This window comes from Cricetulus griseus, chromosome 8, assembly GCF_003668045.3.
Source record: "Cricetulus griseus strain 17A/GY chromosome 8, alternate assembly CriGri-PICRH-1.0, whole genome shotgun sequence".
Taxonomy (NCBI): Eukaryota; Metazoa; Chordata; class Mammalia; order Rodentia; family Cricetidae; genus Cricetulus; species Cricetulus griseus.
Genome location: NC_048601.1, coordinates 59,837,652 through 59,847,704, shown reverse-complemented (window position 1 = coordinate 59,847,704; position 10,053 = coordinate 59,837,652). Strand labels below are relative to the sequence as shown.

The window sequence follows — 10,053 nt, the reverse complement described above, 5'->3', positions numbered from 1 at the left end:
ATATATATATATATATATATATATATATATGTTCAAAATGCAGAGCATAAGTGACCATGACATGGCCAACCTCAATTTGTCAAGCTACAATTCTCAAGTGATGAATCTACAACACAACATTTGAGTTTCTAATACATTTTCTAGACCACAGTTTTCAGCCTAAATAAATCCATATAGGAACAATACTAAGAAAACTCAGTAGTGTGGTGTGTGTGTGTGTGTGTGTGTGTGTGTGTGTGTGTGTGTGTGTGCAAATAATAATTAAAGAAGAGATCACTAATAGAAGGAAGTTGGGGGCATAGAGGAGAAGTTGAAACAGAAAGGCATGGGGTGAAAATGATATAAATGTACTAGTTATGCATCAATTTCGGAAAAAATTAAATATGTCATTTTATCAATATTTGATTACTTTTATTTTCATTTATTAACTTGTTTATTTGTTCAATCTTCCAGCTTAAGACCAATGATAGTTGTTATCAGTTCTTACACCTCCCATGCAAGCACCTTTCTAACATATACCCAAGGAGCTGCAATACTCCAATACTCCTTCAGTGACCATCATCAGTTTCTAACAACACTGCATTGATACCTACCTGAACCAGGATCAGAGAAACTCCCACCCAGAGAACTTTTATGCACGGAAACTCATCCTATCTCCTAAGAGAATACTCTGAGCTCCTGCTGAACCACTCTTCCACTTTCCTTTTAAAAGAAATAAAATCAGCCATCCAAGATAATGAGAGGTATCAACAAAATAAATGTGTCCATGAATCTTTTTGCACATCTAAGATTGTGTCATAGTGAATGATCATTTCCTAGATATAACTGTAGAATAAAATAATGTGATGAAATAAGGAATATTCAAAATAACATGCAACTCTCATGACTCGGGATTCGTTTAGTCCTTTTTCCCCCAGAGAAACACACATTCTTTCTATCAAAATATGCTTATGCCTGACTGGGAACCCTGATCTCTTGCTGAATTACTGAGCTGAAGCAGGCCTGCAGCTGTGCATACCCCCTGGGGATTTGCATGTGCTCAGAGCACAGCTCACTGCTCTGAGGACTTCTTCATAAGACTGTCACAATCTGTGCCAGTGTGACAAGGCCACAGCATGATCATGGGGTTCCCCACTCAGATCTTGCTATTCCTGTTGCTCTGGTACCCAGGTAAGGAAGCACATCAATGGTCATTTGTTTAGACCAATATGATTAGTCCTGACTGAATTTATCAGGCAATTTATCTTACTACATGCTTACTTTTGTGATTTTAATTGCAGGTGGCAGATGTGACATCAAAATGACACAAACTCCATCCTCCCTGTCTGGATCTTTGGGAGACAGAGCCACCCTCATTTGCAAGGCTAGTAAGGACATTTCTAATGCATTATCTTGGTACCAGCAGAAACCAGAGCAAGTTCCTAAGCTCCTGATCTGTGATGCAAACATCTTGGAACATGGAGTCCCATCGAGGTTCAGTGGCAGTGGGTTTTCTCTTGAAATCAGCAGCCTGGAGGCTGAAGATGTTGGCACATATATCTGTCAGCAAGGTTATGATACTTCTCCCACAGTGATACATGTCATGTCATAAACCATCCAGAGAAGAAGAATTGTGAGGCTGGTTTGCCTCACCTGCTCCTCCTTGTGTCTGCATCAGCTGAGAGTCATTGTCAAGCACTGTGTGGCATTGAAGGTCACTGGAGGTGGAGGGTTAGCAAAGCAAATCTCATGAGTTCCCAACTTTTAGTATTTTCAGCATCAGCAGCACAAAAACAATTACAATCCCAATATCCGTAAATACATAAGTTAAAATACTTAGTGGTCTGAGTTGTATATTCATTTGAGATCATGAAACAAAGCATAAGACAGCATAAATACAAGAAGCTAGGATTTGGGATCTATTCTGTATCCATTAACTTGCTTACATAGAGTTGTGTCCATTTGTAAAGAAGTTCATTTACCAAAGAAATTGTGGACTGGGTAAACATGTGCCCCTGATACTTGGCCTTGTAGCACAAGTTTGGAGTATCTGGGCTCCCATCTGTCTTCAGTAGCATGATGGTGATACATACTATAGCTCTTACATATGTCCTTGTGTCTGTCTAAAGTTGTTGCTGGATATCTTACTGTGCTTTTCTGACTCTCAGATCTTATGTGAGGGCTCATAAATGAGCATTTCTCTGAGAAAAGATACATAGACCAGAATTCACCAGCACCAGTTATATAACTGTCATTTTATTGGAAAGATAAAGTAACTTAGTGCTCTGCCTTCTGTAAGATTTTAAACATCGATGCATTTGTATAATAAGAAAAAGAATATGTTTTCTTTAAATTTCCATGTATGTCATGACATTCCTCCTTTTTAGATTTTGATTTAATGAGGAATCTGAATTTGTTGCTTTTTATATTTATTTTACATATCAATCGCAGGTCCCACTCACTCCCAACTACCAGTTCCCCCCACTTCCTTCCCAACCTAACTCCATCCATTCTTCAGAGAGAGTAAGGCCTCCAATGGGGAATCATAAAAATCTCTCACATCCATTTAGGCAGAACCAAGGCCTTCCCCTCTGTATCTAGGCTGAACAAGGTATCCCACCACAGGAAATGGGCTCCAAAATCCAGTTCATGTACTTGGGATAAACACCCGTTCCAATGATAGTAGCCACATAAGTGCCCAAGCTCCCCAATTGTCACCCACATTTAGAGGGCCAACTGCAGTTTTATGCAGGTTCTCCAGATGTCAGTCTGGAATCAGTGAGCTTCCTCTTGCCCTTGTCACTTGTGTGTTGGCTTCCCCATCATAGTCTGCTCTTAATATTACCTATTGTCTTCTCCCCTTATCACCAAGTTTGTGGAAGCCCATTTCTCAGATATTCTTTGTCTTGTTTTGGTCCTACAACAATTGGCCCTGCTCTACAGTATGAGACTAAGAGTAGAATGAGTCAATATACATATCTAAATTTGTACAGAAAGATGCTGCCAGAAATGAGGACTGGAGCACCACCAGAAAACTACTGTGGGGACCAAAGAACATTAAGATCCCATCCCTAGGCTTCCTGGACTTATCTGAAGACAAGACACCTAAAGTCTCTACCTTAACATAGATGTCTGAATGAGAACTAAGGAATCTCCTATTAGAGATATAGACTTTCTTGAAACAATAGATTTCTTTATAACTAATTACTTTTGTATGGCTGATTCTAAAATCTCCATTAGATATAGTTTAAGATAATCCCAGCACTCAGGAGGCAGAGGCAGACATATCTTTGTGAGTTCAAAACCAGCATGGTCTTCGGAGAAAGTTCCAAAACAACCATGATTACACAACGAAACTGTATCTTGAGAAATAGTTTAAGAAATAAAGGTTAGAGAGTCATCTGACACAAGCCACCTGTGTGCCTGACCAAGATTGGCGGCGGGTCTGAACACAGATCACCCAGAGGCAGCCTGGTCTCTATCCTCCAGTCCAGGTAGGCCAGGAGCTGTTTCCAGTTCCTGTTCATTAGTGCTTCTCAGAGTCATTTGACACAAGTGACCTGCGTGCCAGATGGAGTTTGGCAGCGGGATCTGACACACCAAGGCCCGGTAACAGCTCTGCCTCCAATGCCTGCCCTGTGGGCCCGGCACACCGGAACACTGACGACAGCTGGTAACAGTGACACTTCCATCGATAAGAAGAGGAACGATATCACAGTATTGGACCTGTTTGCATCTACCAGAAGAGAACCTTGGTCCCACACCCACCAGGAGAACAAGAAACTCTTGCTATACCCACCAGAAGAAAGGATGAGAAGAGGACAAAGTAAAAGTAACTCCAACAACAGAAAGCGCAATATGACATCACCGGAGTCTAGGAATCATACACCAGTAAGACCTGAACATCATGATGCAGATGAACCAGAAGAGAAAGACATTAAAAGCATCTTAATGAAAATGATAGAGGACCTCAAAGAGGACATGAGAAATTCCCTTAAAGAAATGGAAGAAAAAACTAAAAAAAAAAATACAAGATATCAATAAATCTCTCAAGGAAACAATTCAAGACCTAAAAACTGAAATAGAGACAATAAGGAAAGTACAATCTGAGGGAATTCTGGAAAGAGAAAAGCTGGGTAAATGACTAGGAACCACAGATGTAAGCATAACCAACAGAATAAAAGAGATAGAAGAATCTCAAGAGTGAAGACACACTAGCAGAAATAGATTCATCAACCAAAGAAAATCTTAAGTCCAACAAATGCCTAACACAAAATATCCAGGAAATATGGGATACCATCAAAAGATCAAACCTAAGAATAATAGGTATAGAAGAAGGTGAATACAACTCAAAGGTGCAGAAATCATATTCAACAAAATCATAGAAGAAAACTTTCCCAACCTAAAGAAAGACATACCAATGAAAATACAAGAAGCCTACAGAACACCAAATAGACTGAACCAAAAAAAGGTCACCTTGCCACATAATAATGAAAACATCAAACATATACAACAAAGAGAAAATATTAAGAGCAGCAAAGGAAAAAGTTCAAGTAACCTGTAAAGGCAAAACTATCAGAATCACACCTGAATTTTCCTTGGAAACTCTGAAAGCCAGAGGGTCTTGGATAGATATTCTACCTACACTAAGAGACCATGGATACCCGTCCAGACTACTATACCCAGCAAAGCTTTCAATCATTATAGATGGAGTAAACAAGATATTACATGACAAAAGCAGATTCAAACAATACATATCCACCAATATAGCCTGACAGAAAGTACTGGAAGGAAAAGTGCAACCCAGGGAAGTTAACTACAACCCGAAAAATATAGGCAATAGATAATCCCAACTTACCAACAGCCAAAAGGAAAAAGGGACAGAATCCCACACATAATCTTGCAACCATCACCAAATCAAAAACAAGCAGGAATGAACAATAATCAATGGTCATTAAATCCATCAACATTAATGGTCTCAACTCCCTATAAAAAGACACAAATTAGCAGAATGGATAAGAAGACAGAATCCATCCTTCTGCTGCATGCAAGAAACTCACCTCAACCTCAAAGACAGATGGTACCTATAAATCAAATTTTGGGGAAAGATCTTCTACTCAAATGGACCCAAGAAACAATTGGGTGTAGCAATCCTAATATCCAATAAATTAGACTTTAAACTAAAATCAGTCAAAGGAGATGAAGAAGGTCATTTCCTACTAACCACAGGAGAAATCCATCAGGATGAAGTCTCAATTCTGAACATTTATGCCCCAAATACAAAGGCATCCATGTTTGTAAAAGAAACATTACCAAAATTCAAATCACACATAAAATCTCACTCACTTATAGTGGGAGATATCACCAAACCACTCTCAGTACTGAACAGGAACACCAGACAGAAACTTAACAAACAAACCAAAGAACTAATAGAAGTTATGGTGCAATTGGACTTAAAAGATATCTATAGAACATTGCACACAAATATAAAACAATTTACCTTCTTCTCAGTGCCACATGGATCCTTCTCTAAAATCGACCACATACTTGGCAACATAGCAAACCTCAACAAGTACAAAAAAATTGAAATAACCCCCTGTGTCTTATCTGATCACCATGTTTTAAAATTAGAATTCAACAACAATACAAACTACAGAATACCTATAAACTCATGGAAATTAAGTAACACCCATTTGCACAATTCATGGGTCTAGGAAGAAATAAAAAAAGAAATTATACATTTCCTAAAATTCAATGAGAATGCAGACACAACATATCCAAACCTATGGGATACTTTGAAAGCAGTGTTAGGAGGAAAGTTCATAGCACTAAATGCACACTTGAAGAAACAGGAGAATAATAACACTAGAGAATTAACAGCACAACTGAAAGCTTTAGAAAACAAAGAAGCCAATACACCCGGAGGAGCAGATGCCAGGAAATAATCAAATTGAGGGCTGAAATCAATAAAATGGAAACTAGGAGAACAATACAAAGAATCAATATAACAAAAAGTTGGTTCTTCGAGAAAATCAACAAGAGAGACAAACCTTTATCCAAACTTACCAAACAAGAAAGAGAGAACATGCAAATTAATAAAATCAGGAATGAAAAGGGGGACATAGCAAAGGACAGAGAGGAAATCCAGAGAATCATCAGGTTATACTTTGAAAACCTAGATTCCTCAAAATTTGAAAATCTAAAGGAAATGAACAATTTTCTGGACAGATTTCACTTCCCAAAATTAATTCAAGGACAGATAAGCAACTTAAATAGACCAATAAACTCTAATGAAATTGAAGCAGTCATTCGAAGTTTCCCAACCAAAAAAAGCCCAGGGCCAAATGACTATAGTGCAGAATTCTACTAGAAATTCTAAGTACAGCTAACACCAATTCTCCTCAAAGTATTCCACACAATAGAAGCAGAAGGGTCATTACCAACATTGACACCCAAGCCACAAAAAGACAAAACTAAGAAAGAGACCTACAGACCAATATCCCTCATGAATATTGAATCAAAAATTCTCAATAAAATATTTCCAAATCAAATCCAAGGACACATGGGAGAAATCATCCATCCTGATCAATTAGGCTTCATCCTAGGGATGCAAGGATGGTTCAACACATGAAACTTCATCAATGTAATGCACCAAATAAATATACTGAGGGAAAAAAATCACATGATCATCTCACTAGATGCCGAAAAAGCCTTTGACAAAATCCAACACCCCTTCATGATAAAGTTCCTGGCAAATTCAGGGATAACAGGAAAATAACTCAACAAAATAAAAGCAATATAAGGCAAGCCGACAGCCATCATCAAATTAAATGAAGAGAAAATCAATGCAATTCCTCTAAAATCAGGAACAAGACAAGGCTGTCCATTTACTCCATACCTCTTCAATATTGTCCCTGATGTTCTCTCTAGAGCAATAATGGAGACCAAGGGAATACAAATCAAAAGGAAGAATGAAACTCTCACTATTTGCAGATGGTATGATAGTCTACATACGTGAATAAAAAAACTCAACCAGTGAACTCCTACAGATGATAAACACTTCAGCAAAGTGGCAGGATACAAGATTAACTCAAAAAAATCTATAGGCCTAATATATACAGATAACACATTGGTGAAGAAAGAAATCATAGAAGCAACACCCTTTACAATTGCCACAAACAACATAAAATACATTGGAGTAACACTAACCAAAATAGTGACACACCTGTACCATAAGAATTTTGAGTCTCTAAAGAGAGAAATTAAAGAAGATACACAAAAATGGGAAGATCTCCCATGCTCTTGGATAGTCAGGGTCAACATAATAAAAATGACAATCTTGTTAAAAGCAATCTACAGATTCAGTGCAATCCCCAACACAATCCCAACAAAATTATTCACTGACCTTGAAAGAACAATTCTGAACTTTATATGGAGAAACAAGAGACCCAGGATAGTCAAAACAACCCTGTACAATAGAGGAACTTCGGGAGCCATCACCATCCCAAACTTTAACCTCTATTACAGAGCTATAGTCCTGAAAACAGCTTGGTATTGGCACAAAATAGACAGGTAGACCAATGGAATAGAGTTGAAAACCCTGATATAAGCCCACACACCTATGAACACCTAATTTTTGACAAACAATCCAAATATATATGCTATAACAAAGAGAATATCTTCAACAAATGGTGCTAGCATAACTGGATGCAAACATGTAGAAGATTACAGATAGACCCAAGCCTTTGTCCCTGCACAAAAATTAAGTCAAAATGGATCAAAGACCTCAGCATAAACCCCAGCCACACTGAACCTACTAGAAGACAAAGTGGGAAATACACTTGAGTTAATCAGTACAGGAGACTGCTTCCTGAACATAACATCAGTAGCATGGACACTGAGACCAACAATTAATAAATGGAACCGTCTGAAACTGAGAAGCTTCTGTTGGACAAAGGACATAGTCAGCAAGACAAAAGGACAGCCCACAGACTGGGAAAAGATATTCACCACCCCACATCTGACAGAAGGCTGGTCTCCAAAATATACAAAGTACTCAAGAAGCTATTCTTGAAAACACCAAACAATCAAATTAAAAAATGGGGTGCAGAACTAAATAGGCAATTCTCAATTGAGGAATCTAAAAGGCCTGAAAGACACAAAGGAAAGTGTTCAACATCTGTAGCCATTAGGGAAATGAAAATAAAAACAATTCATAGCAGCATTATTTTTAATAGCAAGAATCTGGAAACATCCTAGATGCCCTTCAAAAAAAAGGAGAGCAAGAAAAGAGATACCATAATAGAAGGAGCCATTAAAGGTTTGAAAAGAAATCCAGCACTAGGGAAATGTCCAGATCTACAGGAAGATCCCAAATAACAAGCTAAGCAATAGTGAAGAGGCTACCTTAAATACCCTTCCCCTATGATGAGACTGATGACTACATTAAATGCCATCCTAAAGCCTAGAGCCTTACATCCAGTAGCTGATGGAAGCAGAAGCAGACACCCACAGGTAAGCACTGAGGCGATCTCCTGGAATCCAGTTGCAAAGAGGGAGGAGTGATGAGCAAATGGGTCAAGAGTAGGCTGGAGAAACACACAGAAACACCTGAACTGAACAACAGGTTGCTCATGGACCCCGGATGGATAGCTGGGAAAGCAGCATAGGACTGATCCAGACACCCTGATGAGGATGTCAGCTTGGAACTCTGGTTAATCTATGGGGCTTCTAGTAGTGTATCAGTATTTATTCCTAATATATTAATGGACATTGGGAGTCCACTCCACATAGAGGGATACTCTCTCAGCCTAGACACAAAGAGGAGGGTCTAGGCCCTGCTCCAAATGATATGACAGACTTAGCAGATTCCCCATGGAAGCTCTCACCCTCCCTAAGGAGCAGAAAGGGGATTGTATCGTGGGTCAGTTGGGGGCGGGGGTGAGAAACCTGGGATTGCCATGTAAAAGAACTTGTTTCTAATTTAAATAAAAAAGGGAAAAATATAAATCCTTCATATTCAAACAACAATTTGTGGTAATGTATTACAGAAAGAATAGAAGGATAATAGTGAGTTCCCCTTTGCATTTTGTATAAAGGATTTTTTTTCATAGCAGAAGATGTAAGAGACATTGAACCCATTATTTTTGCTGGACTCTGCAAACGTTTTCATGAGGAGTTTCATGAGTTTTCAGGCTCTTGGGCAGAAGAGGGAAGTTGCAGGTCCAGGGCTGTGAGTGGTGCAAGCAGCTGGTGAGACTCTCAGAGGAGGTTTTTGTTGGAGGCTGAAGCACTGTGGGAGGAGCACTATAATCCTGCATACAGTAGTAATCTGCCATGTCTTCAGCCTGGATGTTGCTGATGGTGAGAGTGAAGTCTGTCCCAGATCCACTGCCTGTGAAGCGATCAGGGACCCCAGTGTACCGAGTGGATGCTAAGTAGATCAGCAGTTTAGGAGACTGCCCTGCTTTCTGCTGGTACCAGTTCAAGTAGTTCTTCTGATTTGCACTGGATAAAAGACTCTGACTGGACTTGCAGCTAATGGTGGCCCTTTCTCCTGCTGACACAGCCAGGAAGGATGGAGTCTGTGTCATCACGATATCTGCACAGGCACCTGCAATCAGAAAAACCAATAATCATGTATATAATAAAAAGATTTTAAGACATATAAAATTAGTCATTTAATGTCCTTGTAGCACCATGTTGTCAAAGTACTATGACATAAAAATATTAAACCCTGGCACACATATGAATTTCTTATATACAAAGAAGAGACTCTGAAAATATAATACTTTTCTCACCAGACACCCAGAGCAGAAGAGACATGAGGACCTGGGTGTGTGACTCCATCTTGCTCCCCTGGCCTGTCTGATGATGCTTAGTTCTCACTATCAAGGCCTGGTTTATAAACTCAAAGCATCTGGGCTAGGCTGGAGGGACCCATGCAAATCAGTCAGCAAATACAAAAGCAGATGCCTGGGCAGTAGGTGTGAGGGTGGCTGGTGTCAATCAGCAGGCAAATATACCATCACAGAGAGCAACATATATAATTGAAGATATTGGCTTTCAGCTCTC

General features: G+C 39.2%; 2 gene segments (V, D, J or C); one reads left to right on the top strand and one right to left on the bottom strand.

Annotated features, from left to right (window-relative positions):
- Positions 1–1,115: 1,115 nt before the first annotated feature.
- Positions 1,116–1,591, top strand: LOC113831854. The segment is given in 2 exon segments: positions 1,116–1,170; positions 1,281–1,591. Coding segments are annotated over 2 exon segments (366 nt in total).
- Positions 1,592–9,119: 7,528 nt separating this feature from the next.
- LOC113838492 lies at positions 9,120–9,828 on the bottom strand. The segment is given in 2 exon segments: positions 9,120–9,592; positions 9,780–9,828. Coding segments are annotated over 2 exon segments (522 nt in total).
- Between the last annotated feature and the right edge of the window lie 225 nt (positions 9,829–10,053).